The sequence below is a fragment of the Schistocerca nitens genome, chromosome 1 (assembly GCF_023898315.1).
Source record: "Schistocerca nitens isolate TAMUIC-IGC-003100 chromosome 1, iqSchNite1.1, whole genome shotgun sequence".
In the NCBI taxonomy this organism is placed as follows: Eukaryota; Metazoa; Arthropoda; class Insecta; order Orthoptera; family Acrididae; genus Schistocerca; species Schistocerca nitens.
In genome coordinates this window covers 480,937,211-480,956,114 of record NC_064614.1, presented here as the reverse complement: position 1 = coordinate 480,956,114, position 18,904 = coordinate 480,937,211, and the positions used below count along the sequence as shown (strand labels likewise).

At 42.3% G+C, this 18,904-nt stretch overlaps 1 protein-coding gene across 1 annotated transcript in view; it reads right to left on the bottom strand.

The window, feature by feature from the left end:
• LOC126255348 (mucin-2-like) overlaps positions 1 to 18,904 on the bottom strand; it is a 54,765-nt gene that overhangs the window by 55 nt on the left and 35,806 nt on the right. The window contains exon 3 of the mRNA XM_049955390.1: positions 57 to 2,919. Within this exon, the coding sequence (XP_049811347.1) occupies positions 57 to 2,919 (2,863 nt within the window). The remainder of the gene's footprint in view (positions 1 to 56; positions 2,920 to 18,904) is intronic.

Below are 18,904 nucleotides of genomic sequence, written 5' to 3'. Positions count from 1 at the left end.
AGTAGAAACATCCTGAAGACGGTCTACACTACTGTTTGTTTGTGCCACACTCTCACTGAAGAAAGCCTCAGGGGCAATTGTTCCCAAATCGGCAATGCTTACATGCCCGGTAGAATTACTAGTTTCTTTGACGCCAACAGCACTGAGCTCCATGCCAGTAAAGTCGGATATACTGCCTGGTTTCTCGTCATAGATTTCCGTTACTTTCTCGCTATCGGAAACCTGTGATAACACGCTGCTTAGTGAATCGAGCAGCTCCACCGGTATCGGGCCGCCACCATTTGTATCTCCGGTAATTATATTCTGTATGCCTAGGACGTATGTTTCTGTGGACGATTCCTGTTCTTCTGGTCTCTTTGTGTCTGTAAGGTTGCTGCTATTTTCTGAACCACCGTCCAATCCATTTGCATCGCTAGATGGTTTCTGTTCTTTCATACCTTCTGGCGATTTTTGTCCTTGGTCTGCTTCCAAGTGCAAATTTTCAGTTGACAAACCAGTGATAACATCGGAGGAAAATTCGGATAATTTTTCTGTAGTATCGAAAGGTGTCAAATTATCTGGCGCTATGGATGCTTCGGTCTCTGTTGTCCCCTGAGCTCCGACGGTAGATTTTTCTGGAACTGAATCTGATTCCTGGACAGAGGACTTGACTATGGATGAATTTTGCGTTCCATATTTCTCAAGATCATTCAGCTGTGTGTCTGTTGCGCTCACATTGAAACTGCTATCACCAGTACCACTAGTATCTTGCAACGCATTTATAACTGGCTTCTCACTAACTTTTTCAGTACTAGTCGAATTTGTGCTCTCTGCAATTTCAGCTGCAACATTTAAAATTTGTGAAGCATCAGAAGCTATCTCACCACCGGGTAAATTATCTGCAGATGACGTTGGGGTTGCTGGGGACGCCATTATATTCAACTGTGAAGCGTTCATTTCTTTGTCTGTTGTGAAAGGTGACGGTTGATATGTCGAAGTGAACTGTGTACTTGACTCTGTCGAAGGACTGAGATCCACTGCATCTTCTGATACCCCTGTATCACTATCAGGCCTAAGAATCAAAGAATCACTGGTGGACTCGTTACGGAATTCGCTAACGGAAGAAGATTCCTCAGTCTGAATTGTTGTGGGATCTTCAGTATTGATCCAGACTTCTTCCGTCTCAGTTGCACCCTTTTGCGTGCTTCCGTCGAGAGGAAGAGCTGTGAAACTGACATCGAGAGGTGTTTCTCCTGGTTGTGGGACGTACACCGGCTTGTGGGTAGCGTGGGAAGGCGCTGACAGTGATACGGATTCTGGAGCTGGTTCAGGAGAAGCAGGAGGCTTAGGTGAGGATGTTGTTCCTGTACTGGCGGCTGTGGTCGTCTCCGGATTCTGACTGATAGTGCCTGGTGCATTATCTTCATCTCTAGGCCAGTCTAGCGTCGACAGTGGTGTCCAAGTTGTCGTGGATGTGGAGGATTCTTGAGTTGGTAATGTGTCCCCCACGGTGGTGGATGTTGAAGCTGTGGTAGACGAGGGAGGTCTCGTTACTGGTCGCGGCGTTATTTCTACAAACGATGGTGGCACAGAGAGTTTCTTCGTCGTCTGTTCGACCTCCACAGACTGTGTGGAAACAGTTTGTTGTTCTGTAGTTGTGGTGGCAGTTGGGCTGGTAGTGGTTGCAGCGGCAGTGATGCGTTCTGTTGTGGTAGTGGTGGTGGTAGTTGGGATCATAGTACTGGTAGAAGTGGTACTGGTGGGGTTCGTAGTACTGGTAGTAGTGGTGGTGGTGGAGGTTGTGGTGCTGGTGGTAATGGTGCTGGTGGGGGTTGTAGTACTGGTGGTAGTGGTGCTGGTGGGTGTAGTGGTACTGGTGGTAGTGGTCCTGGTGGGGGTTGTGGTACTAGTTGTAGTTGGGGACGTTGTGGTACTGGTTGTAGTGGTGCTGGCGGGGGTTGTGGTACTGGTGGTAGTGGTGCTGGTGGGGGTTGTGGTACTGGTGGTAGTGGTGCTGGTGGGTGTAGTGGTACTGGTGGTAGTGGTGCTGGTGGGGGTTGTGGTACTAGTTGTAGTTGGGGGCGTTGTGGTACTGGTTGTAGTGGTGCTAGCGGGGGTTGTGGTACTGGTGGTAGTGGTGCTGGTGGGGGTTGTGGTACTGGTGGTAGTGGTGCTGGTGGGTGTAGTGGTACTGGTGGTAGTGGTGGTGGTAGTGATCGTTGGTTTTGTGGCTGTGGTAGTGGGGATTGGACTTGTAGTTGTGGCAATCCTAGTGGTAGGAGTTGTGGTTGTAGAAGTCATGGTGGTGGTGGTCGTGATCCTAGGTGTCGTAGTGGTGTTAATAGTAGGCTTTCTAAAGAAAGTAGGCTTAGTGGTAGTGATCGGAATGGCTGTAATAGGTTCTGTAGTGGTAGCTGCAGTGCTGGGTGCTTTTGGAGGAATGGCTGTAGCTGGCTTCACTGTTGTTTTGATTTTGGTGGGCTTGGTGATGGCAACTATTGGAGGGCTGGACGCAGTTGTAGTAACGATTTCTGCAGCTGTTGTCGTAGTTTTGTAAGGTAGTTTCGATGAGGACTTATCTGCCACAGTTGTGGCCTCTGTGTGGGTAGTGGGAGAAGTAGTCCATCTGGTGGGAGGAGGCCGGCGTGTGGGCTTGACGGTAGAGATGATACTGTTGGCAGTAGAGACCACCGGCTTGATGGTGCTGGCAGCGGGCCGCAGCGGCGGTCGCCGCGTCTGGCCCACGGGTCTGGGCGAGCTGGGACGGTACTGCGGCCTGCTGGGTGGACGCCTATTGGGTGGAGGGCGACGCGTGCTGCTGCCGGGTCTGGGGCTGGCCGGTGCTGCAGCAGTGGTTGCGGTGGCTGGCGAGGGCGCAGCTGTCGACGGGGGCTGCGGCGCTGCAGGCGGCGGCGGCTTCTGCGCGCCGCTCGATGACACCTGCGTGTCACCAACAAACATGTCACACAGCGTTTTTACTAACTACAGTGCGCAAGGAAATTAAAGGATCATTTTTTCGCAACCTCGTAATTGTCTGCCATTGTGACGCATAAGCTTGGAATTTGGCTCAAAGGTACAGTTCCACACAGTAAATGGAATGACACCATTAATAAATATAGACTTCGATCTGAAATCGGTAGCTAAGGTAGAATATTCAAAATTTCTAGATGTATGCATTGATGAGAGGTTGAACTGGAAAAAAACACACAGAGGATCTGCTGAAAAGTTTGAGTTCAGCTACTTATGCTATTAGGGTCATTGCAAAGTTTGGCGATATACATCTGAGTAAATTAGCTCACCACGCCTATTTTCATTCTCTGCTTTCGTATGGCATCATATTCTGGGGTAACTCATCATTGAGTAAAAGAGTGTTCCTTGCACAAAAGCGTGTAATCACAATAATTGCTGGAGCTCATCCAAGATCATCCTGCAGACACTTATTTAAAGAGCTAGAGATCTTCACTGTAGCCTCACAATATATATATTCACTTATGAAATTTGTTATTAACAATCCCAGCGAATTCAAAAGTAATAGAAGTGTACATGGCTACAACACTAGGAGAAAGGATGATCTTCACTACTCAAGGTTAAATCTAACTTTGGCCCAGAAGCGGGTAAATTATGCTGCCACGAAAGTCTTTGGTCACTTACCTAATAGCATCAAAAGTCTGACAGATAGCCTTATAGCATTTAAAAGGAAATTGAAAGAATTTCTTAATGGCAACTCCTTCTACTCATTAGATGATTTTTTGGATATAGTAAGTGGGTAATTTCCCCAACACCCACAAAAAAGAAAAAAAATATTAAGTGTCATGTAATATTTTGTGTAATGTAATATCTTGTATAGACACCTTTTATTAACCTGACACGTTCCACATCATTACGAAGTGTCGTATTCATGATCTATGGAACAAGTACTAATCTAATATCTAATCTAATCTAATCTAAACCTGAAACCTTCCTCTGTAACGGAGCAAAAGCGTGGCGCACTGCAACGTCACCCTCGGGCTCGGCGACACTGCAAATAGCAAGACATCGACACATGCGAAAAGAAGACCACAACTCACAAGTTCATGTGAGCTGGAAGGTGGGTTAATGATATCACATTGGCACAAAATTTCACAACAGTTCTTCCCAAGCCCACCGTGGACATGTCACACGATGAGAGGACCGTCACAGCTCCTGTCACCCACATTTCCCCCTGATTTTGACTCTCTGCGGCAGAGGTCAGAACCGCGTCACCCAGCGTTGAAATCACGCAGCTTTCTTATGGGTGGGCGAAGTAAACATTTCAGCCACATCGGCGCTCAGGATCGGCACGAAAAGGCCACAGGGCGTGGCATGGAGGGCGCTAAGGAAATGACTCCTCTCCTTGCGACGTTTATTCCAGCACATTTCGGGGTTGAAAACGACAATTCGCAGGTGGAATAAGCTACAGGAAGATGTTCTTGACAACCTATGCTGACACCCCCGTACGTTTCAACCCTTCTCTAAGGAAACTGTGATGCTGCAACCTCGCAGAATCTGATCTCTCCCCGTTGGACTGCAATTTTTGCTTTCGTGTACAGGTTGGAACCACTAACGACCGTTAAAAACCATTCGAAGAAATTTGAATACGATCCGAAGCAGTAAAGGATACTTACGCTGTTTCAGTTCTCCTGTTTAAACGGCAATAGGTCCCTCTAAAAACCACCATTTCGCCAACAGCCTCGGTGACACTCCCCCCCCCCCCCCCCAACTTTGTTGAGCACGTTATAAATGTACTTGCCAGAAACTTCTAAATCCTGGCGGCTGCTCTAGCGCCTGAAGGTGGGCAAACCCTACCGAAGGGTTGCAGAAGGCGCCAGAGGTGTCGCCAGACTGATTTGATGAAGAAATTTCTAAATGTACTTTTGCAACTGCTCAATGTGTGTGGCTGTCAGCAAGGGTGTTGGCGATCTGGGACGTCTTAGAGAGACCCTTTGCCATTTTATTCACGCACATGTTAATGTTGCACTCTCACATGATCACGCCTCAGGAGGGCGGAAAACAGGAGGTTTGAGAAAGCGTAAGTACTCTTTGCTGCTTTGGATCACGTTCAAATATCGGTTAAAGGTTTTGAACGGTTTCTAGTGATTCATACCTGTACATGAGAGCAAAAATTGAGATCGTACTGCTCTCGAAAAGTGTGCGTTCACGTTCAGTGGGGACGCAGTTTCATAAGGTCTTTAGAAAAGGGCTGAAATGTCCCAGTTTGTCAGCAGCGTTAAAGGTTGTCAAGAACATCTTCTTGTAGCACTGAGAACTGTCGTTTTCGACCGCGAATTGGCTAGGAAATCAACGTCCCAAGGGGAGGTGTGGTTTCACTGACGCCCTTATTGCCACCCCAGTAGGCCTTTTCGCGTCGATTTTGAGCGGCGGTGTGTCTGAAATGTTTTCCTCGGCCACCTTTAACAAAACCGCGTGATTTAAACGCTTCGTGTTGCGGTTCTAACTCGTATCGCAGAGACGTTAAAACGAGGAATCAAACGTGAAGTCCTCATCGTGTGATAACGTTCGCGGTGGCGGTGGGTAGACCTGTTATGAAATTTGGTGCCTGTAAGTAGGCTGTTTAGGTTTTTTTATTGGTAACGCCACCTCTGTATGAAAATCACTGGCTGTGCTGTGTGCAGTCTGTGGCTGCTTTGCATTGTTGTAATACTCGCCATTGTAGTGCTAGGCAGCTGGCTGTGAACAGCGCGTAGCGTTGCGCAGTTGGAGGTGAGCCGCCAGCAGTGGTGGATGTGGGGAGAGAGATGGCGGAGTTTTGAAATTTGTCATGAACTGCTATATATATATATATATATATATATATATATATATATATATATATATATATATATATATATATATATATGATGACTATTAAGGTAAATACAACGTTTGTTCTCTATTAATATCTTTCATTTGCTAACTATCCCTATCAGTAGTTAGTGCCTTCCATAGTTTGAATCTTTTATTTAGCTGGCAGTAGTGGCGCTTGCTGTATTGCAGTAGTGGGAGAAACGAAGATTATTGTGAGGTAAGTGATTTAGTGATTTGTGAAAGGTATAGTTTAATGTTAGTCAGGGCTATTCTTTTGTAGAGATTTTTGAAAGTCAGATTGCGTTGCGCTAAAAAAATATTGTGTGTCAGTTTAAGCACAGTCGTATATAATTTTTCAAAAGGGGACGTTTCATATGTCGACCCTTAGCCTAGGATACCTCACTGGAATCTTCTGATTTTTTCTTGTAGTTTGTGTAATTAGTGTAGATTTTGTTTATTGCTAGCGCATAATTGTAGAGAGAATCTCCTTTGTAGTTGCAGTCTTTCATTGTTGTACAGTAAAGCAGGTGTGGCACGCATGTAGATTTGCACCAAGTATTTCGCAGCTGCAATTAACTAGATATTATTTTCAGTGCTATGTTAATGTGTTCCCCTATTTTTGCTCTTCAAATTGTGTTTTTCTGTGTTGTCGTGTGAAATACTGTGACAATAATGGCGTGTGAAAAACGTAATACTAGGCTCCAAAGTAAACTGAGAAATGACAGTGAAAACGAAAGCAGTATGTTAGCGCCACCGAGTAATGAATTAACTGATGTTCAAAGTAGTAATTTGGTAATTGTGCATAGGGAAATGGAGCGGGCGGCAAACAATGGCGTGGACAGTGAAACAATTAGTGAAAAGGGGAGCATTATCGATCGATCGGTCGGCAACAGCTCGCCTCAGGAATCGGGAATGACAGAACACAATATTGCAAATACTGTAGACTCCGGTTTTGGGTTCTCACCGTTTTCTCAAATGAGTCAAGACACATTTTCCACTTGTCAAAATGTGAATGTTGCCGGTGCAAATTCACTGCAAAAAAACATAGAGAAACAGATTCCAGACACTAATACATTATTATTGCAATTAATGTAACAAATGGGACAAAATCTTCAAAAGTTAGACACAGTGGAACAAAATCTTAAAAAGTTAGACACAATGGAACAACACCAGAGACAAACACAGCAACAGTTAGACACAATGGAACAACACCAGAGACAAACACAGCAACAGTTAGACACAATGGAACAAAATCAGAGACAAACACAGCAAAAGCTTCAAAAGTTAGACTCATTGGAGCAAACTCTTGAACAAACACGTCAGGATTTAACTACTGAGTTACATCACATTGAATCGAAATGTCAAAAAGTCTGTAATGACGTAAAAACAAATTTGTGAGCATTTCCAACCTATTTTTTCGCGTCATGAAAATGCATTACAGAATAACGAAGCAGCCATAAAAGAACTGCAAACTATTGTTCATGAAAATCACGACACCCTGCAAGCTAAAATTGACTCAGTTGCATCTACCGATTCGGTTACGCAATTTGCAAAAACTCAAGAAAACTTAAAGGACACAGTAGATACGATTTCAACACAAATGGACACTCTGAAACTTGGTTCAGAAAAACACACTGAGGAAATAAGTACACTATCAGAGAAAGTAGTTGAACTTTCGGATCAGCTAAATAATTTATCTACGAAGGTAGATGATAATCTGAATGACACAGAAGAGTGCGAACAAATTAGGAAATTCAAACAAAATCAGAATCAAATTAATACGCAACACCAAAGAGAAATCCGCGAAGTACAAGATCAGCTGACACAGGTAATACAAGAATTACGTATTTCAGAGGACACTCGCGCCCCAATACGGGAAGAGGGACATAGAAATACGGAACAACCACAAAATAATAACACAGGACGATTCGGAAATTATGAAAGAAATTGGCAAGGCACACCGAATTTTGAGATGGAACCGCCGACACGACGTAACAATGACTGATATGCTACTCGCCGACACGATGATTTTGACTATAAGCTGTTCATTACTACACGTAAATTCAAAACGTTTAAGAATTCTGCCAACGACATTCATCTACAAGCGTGGCTCCATCAATTCTCTCATTGTTTTCCTCCCAACTGGTCGTTAGAACACAGATTAGAATTTATGTGTGGCTATTTAGAGAATGAACCAGCTGTAAGAATGCGATCGGTCATTCACGATTGTCACAGTGAAGGAGAATTTTACCATGCCTTCCTCTCAGCATATTGGTCTCAAGCTACACAAGACCGAGTAAAACATAGCATCATAATGATGAAACATTTCGAACAATCTGAATTCTCCAGTCTTGTGAAATATTTTGAAGACATGTTGCACAAGAATCAGTACCTGTCAAACCCATACAGCTCCTCAGAACTCATCCGCATTTGCTTAATCAAATTACCTGAACATTTACGGCATATTATTTTAGCAGGACGTTGCAAAGACGAAATTGAAGCTTTTCACGGACTGTTACAAGAACTGGAAATTGACACTGACTATCGCGGAACGCGAGAACAGGAGCACAACAATTACAGGTCACATCTGTCACAATTCCGCGATGACAGAAATAATACACGACAAGGCTATTCTCACAACACAAATCGTGACCAAAACAGACACCACCCATATGACAACCACTGGCAGAGTAATAATAGTTACAGAGAAAGATCGCATTTCCGTAGTAATGACTATCACAGAGACAATCAGAGAAACAGACAATATGGGAACCAAAACAATTATTATCAAGGGAGGCATAATAACTTCAGACGCAACAGTTCGACGCACAGTTACGATTCAGGGAGAAATTCTCCACCACGTGACGGTCAAGGAAGAAACTACGGAACCTACCGACATGACGACAGAAGATGTGATCATAACGACAGACCTGAATTTCATCAGAACTGGCGGGATTCAAACAGAGCAGGGCACTTTCGACAACGTGAATTTGTAGAAGCTAGGTCTCCTAATCCCAATAACGGCGCGCGCCAACAAAGAGACAGACAATGACTCGCACAGCAGGCAGCCGCGTGCGCCCGCTGGCTCCGAGAAAAATAACATAGACGCTAACCTTGAGAAAAATTCCAGTATTCTTTACCGACGTATACCACTTGACAATTGCGTTAAAGTTGAAAGTCTGCGTACTAGGAAGAGCAAAGGGTTACACCATATTTCACATGTAAAACCGTTTATTGAAAAATAATCTGCTTTTTAACTTTGTCTTTGCCATAAAACTTTTCACTTCAAATTTCTAGTATGCTTTGTCAGACTTAAGAAACTATTAACATGCAACACTGTTTGAAGTTAAATATTCAGTCAAGAACCAAGAGAACTTATTTCAACAGAAATTGCGAATGCATTGTTATAGTGAACAGACGACACAGTGTTATTGTGTGTGTACATTCTTGGTTGTTAGTTCCACTATCACGTAACGACTATAAGGCTCACATACTTAGAACATATACCGGCAACGCTAATGAGATTTTCATGCAACATTTTGGTTTACTTAAAAAAAAATAGAACATTCTGGATTTAAAGTACTTTCTGTGAGATACCAGAGGACACAGTGGTTAGTTTAGGTGACAGCTACACGATGTTATCACGACGCTACTAATGAGTGACAATTTACAATGTTGCTTTTGCGGTGTATCTGTTTTATATCTGCACAGCTTTCTGAATTCTTCTGGAAAGAAAAACATGTTTTAGTAGTAACTCTTGTGGTATAGCAACAATGAGACAGCCTTTTTCGTGGCACAACAATACGTTACAGTACAGTACTTTCTTCATCACAACAATAAGCGTAATAACTACGATATTTATACACAAAGCATTTCACTTTTGTTTATCATGAGGTAAGTACATTGACTTCTGCAGAACTTAGCTTTCGGAGGACGATAAATACGAGACTTCCACAGAGATTATCTTACAACATGACCTACAGTTTAGCGCTACAGTACACGTATTTGAGTGATTAATTTCGCACTTAAAACATTTTTTAAAGATATTTGAAGTGCAATGATACAAGGGTTTTCCGTGATACATTTCATTCCATTGCTGTAATCTGTAACACCTGAGGGTATAATTACATTCATCCTCAGGGGGGTACACGCCTACTTTGTGTACCATGTGTTTGGCACGCACAAGGAGCCCTAGCTAATATGGTATTTGCTTACACAACTTTACACATCGGTACCATATTTCTCCAACACAAAATACACAGCTATCTGATCATTTAACTGAGAGAGACAAACTTTTTTACCACATCAGTGACAGATGTTTACGCAATTACACAGATGGATAACTTCACACTTATGAAATTGTATTGTGTCTGTCCTTTGTGAACTGTTCATAAAGTTTTTGGAACCATTGTGATACTATGAGAGCTTTGAATGATATATTTGGTATGGGATCATGATTTTTAAAGTACGTTTGAGGCAGATGACACTTTTGACATGAGCAGAGAATTTTTTTTTAGGTTTTGAAATTATTGGAGGAAGCTACGACGATTTTGAGAGTTGACTGAGGTGTTATGATATTTTTACGACGACGATGTGTATTATGCTGCTGAGGTATGTTTATGGTCAATAAGCTGATGCTATATGAGGAATTTGATTATGCTACTTATCTGTTATGGTGAAATATTGAAGAAGCGTCGACGAATATTTATATGTGTAATAAGGTAAGGCATAATGAGTAGTGGCAAGGAACCCTGATTTGTGGAAAAGGTTGTTGGAAACCAAGAATCGTACTTTAAGAGTTATGAAGTGTGTGTAAATGCGTGAATGTATTACAATGCCGACGAAAATTTTTTGGACACCGTTATATTTATAGGATTTTGTTTCTACATGTTTGCAACGCAAATTCTCGACCTGTGAATTTTTTTATATGAGACTGCCACTGTAGTGCAAACTGGTGTCGTAAATATTTCGGTAAGAAAGGTAAGTGACCTTGACGTAATGCGTCTTGAGCGGCCACCTGTGCCAGCCACCTGGAGAAACAGCCATTAGGTAAAAAAAAAAAAAAGAGGCCATTAACCTTGCTTCTGACATTCCTTTGTAGAAAGCATCGCAAATACGACACGCTAATTACTTGGAAACATATCGTACTTTCTGATATTTACTGAAATGCCTAATGAAATGACAAGAAATAGTTTGTCTACACACCTGATTATGACTACTGTCTTTCTAGACGAGAGATTTTTTCTACTAACTTATGAAATGCCTCATGTCTACTGGATGATGTTCTTATGCTTTACTTTGTACATTGTTGCTTATTTCATTTGATATCTGGTTTCCAGCTGTGTTGCAGCATTAGTTTTATAAAATAAACTTAGATGCATTTGCTAATGTGAACACTTTCTGTCAACAGATCTATTAAATAATTATTTTATAATCCACATTCTTCGAAAAAGGAGCTCTTGGAATGGAAAGAACAATAAGAAGGGACTGATAACAATAACTGCATATATAATTTTCTTTTCAAGTAATTGGTAATTTTTTGTAGAATTAGTTTTTGTGGTGCACCACTTTAATGATATAGATATTACGATGTGAATAAACATTTCCCTTGTCTGCATTGTTATCTTTAGTGTACTGTTTTTTCTGCTTGAGCTTTGTCATGCTTAGGTATACGTTATAGCATTTACTGCTGCTGTGTGCCAGGCATAGCGCTACTGAATTTGACTTTGTATTACGCTGTTAAGCCAGTTTTACTACGGATTTATTTTTCTTGTTTGCTGCGCATTGCCTCATATTAGTTGTAATGTTGAATTGCTTGGTAATTTAGATTTACTGTAGCTTGCTTTGCAAATTTCCATTTTTTTTTTTTTTGCTGTTTGTGTTAATTGTTCTGTGCTGCTGCATTGCCTCATCCCTTAGTTTAGCATCTGAGCTCAGTAGATTTAAGTTAGTTTAAGAGGGGGTAGACTATATAAGAACCTAACTATGGAGAATAGGGAAAGAATGCTTTGAAAGTTATATGAAAACGATTTGGGCCTAAATGACTATTGTACAATGAGCCATATTTATTTTGAAAGAAATATGGTTAGAATACAGAAAAGAGGTACAGATAGGACTTTTTGGGAATAATGATGAACGAAGGGAGATCTCCAAGAACAAAAAAGGTTTTGTTCGCAAAATACTGCAGTACCAAAAGTTACACTGAAAACGAACCCTGTCCTTTCCATTGTGTTATCCCCCTATGTGTTTGTGTACCCTTGTGTATTTGTTTTCTTCCTGTCTCTGTGTACTGTTTCATAGAACTTTTTTCTCTTCTAATACTAAGTTACATTCACTATGATGAGGAATACTGTTATCCTCAAATACAATTGGCATTAATAATATGTTATTTACTTTGTAAAGATGTTTAGACATTATTTATTCTGTTTTGTGTTAATGCTCATGTGTGAAGTTGATGTTTCGAAAGTTATTCTGATCTTTTATGTATGTACTCATGTCATAATTCCTGTAACACTGACGTATATGTCTATTTCTATTCTTTTGTAACGCCTGTTTTACTACAAATGTTATCTGTATTGTTATGTTCTTTAATGACGTATTTTGTACCTTTGTAATTGTATTCTTATGTTATAAAATTGTAATTGACACCAGGTCATCAAATTAAGTAACTTGTAAGCTACATTTCACTGCACACGTTTCTGTTGGTCATAGTATATGGACAATATGTGAGAAGTAGGGACTGTTAGTGTTTACACGTGTGTTAATAATTCAGCAAGGGACTGGATAACAGCATTGCTGGTTCTAAGGACCATTAAAAAACTTTGTGAGTGCACAAGTGGTGGTTACGGACTTGCTATATTGTCCGCAAGACTCTTTGATGGTGATTGTGCACCCGCACAGTCGCAGCAGATGGCTGCTGGCCATCTCTACAAGGACTGCAGTGGGTCTGCACCTCTGGTGGCCCCCCAATACCATAATCTCTACCAGGACTACAATGGGTCTACTCTGTGATAACCTATCCACCAATATTCTTCAAAACTTCGACTGACTCTGCTGTGGGTTTGCTCTGTTGTGGCCCATTACCTGTCTGCATGTCAAGAGTCAGCACTGTCTTTCCGTTGGAAGGACAACACTACTTCTTCAAGATTGCATGGAAATCCACTACTTCCGTGTGCATTTTCTTTTACTGCTCAGACTTTGAGAAAAACACTGCAATATGATGAATGATCAGGACTGTCTTTATGGACTGTGAGAAAATTTTAGCTTTTGACCAACATTGTATCAATAAGTGTGTGCATTTGATTTCTTTGTTATTGTAATTATGAAAAATTTTTTCAAATCTGTATTGGCCACTGCCCAAACCAATTTGTAAAATTTTTTGTTGGGAGCATGGGGGCTATGTAAGTAGGCTGTTTAGGTTTTTTTATTGGTAACGCCACCTCTGTATGAAAATCACTGGCTGTGCTGTGTGCAGTCTGTGGCTGCTTTGCATTGTTGTAATACTCGCCATTGTAGTGCTAGGCAGCTGGCTGTGAACAGCGCGTAGCGTTGCGCAGTTGGAGGTGAGCCGCCAGCAGTGGTGGATGTGGGGAGAGAGATGGCGGAGTTTTGAAATTTGTCATGAACTGCTATATATATATATATATATATATATATATATATATATATATATATATATATATATATATATATGATGACTATTAAGGTAAATGCAACGTTTGTTCTCTATTAATATCTTTCATTTGCTAACTATCCCTATCAGTAGTTAGTGCCTTCCATAGTTTGAATCTTTTATTTAGCTGGCAGTAGTGGCGCTTGCTGTATTGCAGTAGTGGGAGAAACGAAGATTATTGTGAGGTAAGTGATTTAGTGATTTGTGAAAGGTATAGTTTAATGTTAGTCAGGGCTATTCTTTTGTAGAGATTTTTGAAAGTCAGATTGCGTTGCGCTAAAAAAATATTGTGTGTCAGTTTAAGCACAGTCGTATATAATTTTTCAAAAGGGGACGTTTCATGCCAATGTAACATCATTAACAGACCTGACATCTCACATGAACTTCTGGACTGTGCTCTTTTTCCTGCATGTGTCGACACTTTGCTGTCTGAAGCGTCAGCGAGCCCAAGGGTGACGTCACAGGACGCCGCCTTTTGCAATGTTACAGGGGAAGGTTGTAGGTGCGTTTGAACCAAATTTCAAACTTATGCATCACAGTGGGAGACAATAATAGTGTTTCGAAAAAGTGATCCTTTAATTCTATTGCGTGGTGTATTTATTTACCGTTGTCTTCTAGCATACATAATTTTTAGCCATCACAAGTTTAAAGCATTTACAAATATAGAAAAGTAACAGTTGATCACCTCCAAACATACATTTTAGAACACAAATTCTTAAATTTGGTGCGAGGTTGGTGTTATGGCAGATGTACTAGTAGAGGTAAATGGACAGCTAACTTCCAGAATGTAGCTGCGAACTGTGCCCTGATTTGTAGGCTCCTAGCAGAATAAACCTGCATACCGGACTGTGACTCGAACCTGGAACCTTCGCTTGTGGTAATATCGTTTTTTCCATATGTGGTAGTCCTGCAAGGTACGTAGGAGAACTTTTGTGTAATTTGCAAGGTACGAAAGAAGCACTGGCAAAAGTACAGCCGTGAGGGCAGATCTTAGTTGGTTAGCTCAGTCAGTGTGTAAGGCAAACGGCCCAGGTTCCTGTTTTGGTCCGACACACAGCATTAATCTGCCAGGAAATCCGTATCAGCACATATTTCGTTGCAGTGAAATTCATTCTGGAAATAGTCCCCTAGGCCAAGGTCAAGCCAGTTTCCTGCAAGATCCTTTCTTCCAGCAGCATACAGGAGAGTATCTGTGTAATGTGGAAGGTTGGACAGAGGTACTGACAGAAGTAAAGCCGTGAGAGCGGATTGTGGGTCGTGCTGGGATAGCTCACTCATTAGAGCAATTGCCTACGAAAGGCAAAGGTCCCACAGGCTGGAGTTCCACAAAGTTTCAGCTAATAATTTATTTGTATTAAAATGTTTCATTAAGTCCTTTCACTAAGTTCGAGGTCCTTGTTTCCTTTTAGATTTTTATGTATTTTGTTTTATAAACCTGGCTATGGTGTCATAAGCACTCCTGGACGCAGCCCCAGGAACTCGTATAGCGCAAGGCGGCAGGCAGTGCTCAAAACCTCCTTTAAAAATTTAAATCTGCTTTTCTCGTAGTGACTTAACTCGACTTAATTCCTTTTACTCTGATGTGGAGCATAGGGCATATATTGGAGCTGTCCATCTGACCCTGTTCGTTGTCATCTTCTTGATGTTACTCCAGGAGTGGCCAACGGCTGCCACCTCAGCTTCAATAGTCCTGCGCCAGGTCGACCTCGGTCTGCCTCTCCTCCTTGCTCCTTGTGGGTTCCATTCTAAAGCCCGCTTTGGAATATGTTGCGGGCCTCTTCTCAGGGTGTGTCCAATCCATCTCCATTTCCTTCCTTTTACGGTTATCTCGGCTTTCTCGTAGTACTTCCACTGAAAGAAGATATGACGTACCTCACCTGTTTTCGCACCATCACATCGACAGAAGAGTTTGTCCGATATGCCGACTTTACGGAAGTGGGTGGAGAAAGATCCGTGGTTGAGATCTATTCTCACAATGGACGCTACAATTTTCATTGATTTTATTGACTTTGTATGCCACAGATGTCTTGGCATGAATGATTGTAGACTAGTATAGCTTTTACCTCTTGTATAGTTGACTTCCATTCCATTCTTCCTACCACGAGAGAATCGTTTCTTGTTTGATTTTGAGGAAGTAGACTGTGTATGAGAGTTTTACCTGTACATGTCTCCTGTTCCTAATTGCATTTTTTGCAAGTTGACCTGATATTTTGTTGTATATAACTCAAGATTCACACAGAACTCTGGAACGGCTCGAGCAGTTTACTTTACAGCCGGGAAATCTCGGGACTTGTTTGAGCTTTCGAAAGCCGTGCGATTTGTATCGGTGCTGTCTCCACGTTATTAACGTGCTAATCGCGCCTGGTAGTCTTGTGGCAAAGTACGTGCCTAGAAATTGAAAGGTCGCAGGATATTTCCCTCTGTTTTTGACCTAGGCTTCACCTCTCGATGATGTGAAGATTTGCCAGGCATTTCATGATGGTCAGATTTCATCCTACACTGTAGGGTCCCTTTCCCCAGAAGGATATTGGTGTACGTTAGGGACATGCAAGTCGCAGAAGTGGCGTCCAATTGAAAGCCTTGTACCAGGCTGAAGAGCCACCCGGAATTATTTGTAACGTGACTGGTACGTATCATTTCATGATCCTGTATGAGTTCAGTTACATTTATTTCTTAAGTTACCAGTGCAGACTATAGGTGGCGCAGGGAAGGTACTCAGGCAAGGAAGGGGATTCCGGGAATACTCATGGAAACTGTCGTGTACGACTTCGCTGAAGAGTTGGGTGGTATTTTGGTGTGGTTCCCAGGGACTGCTCGACCTCTTCTGAAGTTGAGATTTTTGGGAGTTAATCCCTGATGCACCGCTGTAACGGCGCCTTAGACCCCAAGTGCCCACTTGAGATGTAGCTCAGCATGGATGTCAACAAGAATCCTGCCTTTTCATTTCCACGAAACGTGAGAAATTTAGCATCTTCTCAACAGCATTTTCTGTTTAGTTGATCCTGTGTATTGCCTCCCTTTACAGACACTGCATATGCCTCGTCGACCAGTAGTGTAGTCTGTTCAGAATCGATACCAACCGCATTAACTGTTTATGTGTATTTGTACGCTGTGTCAGGGAAACTTCTTCTACATTTCCCTCTATTTTCATGCTTCGAGGCACATTTACGTTCGTCACAACCGCTAAAAGCTTGCTGCTGTCGCCCAAGGACAGTTTGGGCAGAAAACAGAGAACTCTGAGAGTTCTGATTTTTAGGTTCCTGCGAGTTGTTCCGTGTGAACTATTCATTAGCTTCCTGGTTTTAGTCCCGTTCGATGGTGCAGTTTGAAGCTATAGGTGTCGCTTATTGCCAATAGCAATACGTGTTAGTTTCATATTTCTGAGTACAAAGTCCTACATACCTATTAGCTTCTCGATCCTTAGGGAAGGTTCTGGAGGAGCTGCAATGTGGTAGACTACAGAAGAAACGACTTCTTGATGGAATGAATTCGCAATGGTATGGTTTCAAAAGCGGCAAGTCAACAGAAGACACTGTAAATGAGGCTAAAAGACTCGTGAGAAAAGATCCGCATAAATATGCTGTAGCCATAATGGTGGACATCGTCGGGGCATTCGATCACTTATGATGGCCAACACTTTTTGATAGCGTCAGGAACTTGGACTGCCCAAGAGCGTTATAGAACTGTTTTAAGAGAAGTAGAGAAGCAATTCTGTCGTGCCCAGAAGAGACCCTAACAAAAGAAATTTCAAAAAACTGTCCTGTTTTCTGGGATCTATTACTCGACTCGGTACTAGGAAAGCTGTAGGATAATGAAAAGGACTTAAGAACAGTGGCATATGCCGACGACCTGATAATCCATGTGGAGGGAAGCTCCAGAAGCAACCTGGAAGATCGATGTAATATAGTCTTTCAAGAGTTACACCAGTGAAGCCAAGGAATCAAACTGTCTGTTGTGCCTGAGCAGACAACGTATGCGCTTTTAAAAGGGAGTCTTTTAAGAAACCCGATCATGGAATTAAGGGACAGGTCCATAAAGAAAAAATCCGTCACCAGATACTTGGGCGTCTTCATCGACGAAAGACAAAATTATGGTGCACATATTGAAGAAATGAGCAAGTGAGCCAGGAACACGATGAACAAAATTATTAGTCTCATCAGTTACGATTACAAGCTGCCAATACACACAATAAGAGCGTATCGTAACTCAGTCTTAATTGCGATCATGAGATACTATGCGAATGCTTGGGCCCACACACTTTTGGTCGTAAAACTAGCTTGGATAGTTAACAGTGTGCAACGTGGAATACTTCTTCGGTTGACGAGATTTTTGGCACTGTGTCAGTAGCGGCTTTGCAAGTAATGCTTGGAATGTGTCCATTTGATCTCCAGACATGCAAAAAAGCCACCGTGTATTGGCTGAGGAAAGAACAATATCATAAAGTGCTGAATTTAATAGGAATAGGGCAACAAGCAAGCATTAAATTCAATATCAGATCCTCCATCACTGGCAGAAACGATGGGATGATGCCCAAACGGCGAGGCGCACCAATGGTTTTCAGCCAAATAAAAAACAGAGACTAGGAATGAAGTACCTGAATCCCTCAGGAGACCTGACACACTTCTTGACTGGTGATGGACCCTACGCCGCCTGCTGGCATCCAATTGTTTGATGACAAACCTCCGAGTATACCTGTGGGGGAGAAGGTACGCCAGAACATACTATCTGGGGACGTCCACTGTATACCCATGTAGCTGATCCTGATCGGCGGCAACTGAATCGCAACGAAAGACTGGATGTCAAGGAGATACTGCGTTGCAACAAGCAGATACTGCGTGCAACTCTTGGACAACATGGCTGACGCCATTTCAAGAATGGTTTGGGTAGCGCGTATCTTATAAGCCATCACCAGTCTACTGCACTAAGAGAGGTTGCGACACAAGATCGAGAAGCAACGTAGCCGAGGTCGACAGTTGCGGCAGAACTGATAACACGTACGGACAGCCATCGTAACAACGCCAGAGAGAAACGCTTCCGTGGGTGGTGTCTCGTGATCCAAGGAACCACAACCGGGATGACGTGGGCCAGCAAGTGGCTGCGCTCGTCACCGGCAGCAACAATGCTCGCTAAGAACTGGGGAATCCTTCCCTACAGCCAAGGAGCCGCCAACAAACAATGGAAGAGGCGGATGCAATCACAACGCCCTCCTAGCGCAGGACGTGCCTATGGACCGGTCAGCGATGGAGTGTGTTGAGGAATGTGTAGTTTTTATTCATAGTAGAAACAGTTTTTATGTTATTACTATTGTTGTATGAAGTGAATAATCGGAAAATACCCGAAGCTACTAATAAGAACAAAAAGGCTGTATGCATATTTAATACACTAACCTATGTTCACCGCTGTTTCACAGTTTGTTACACATCAAATGGT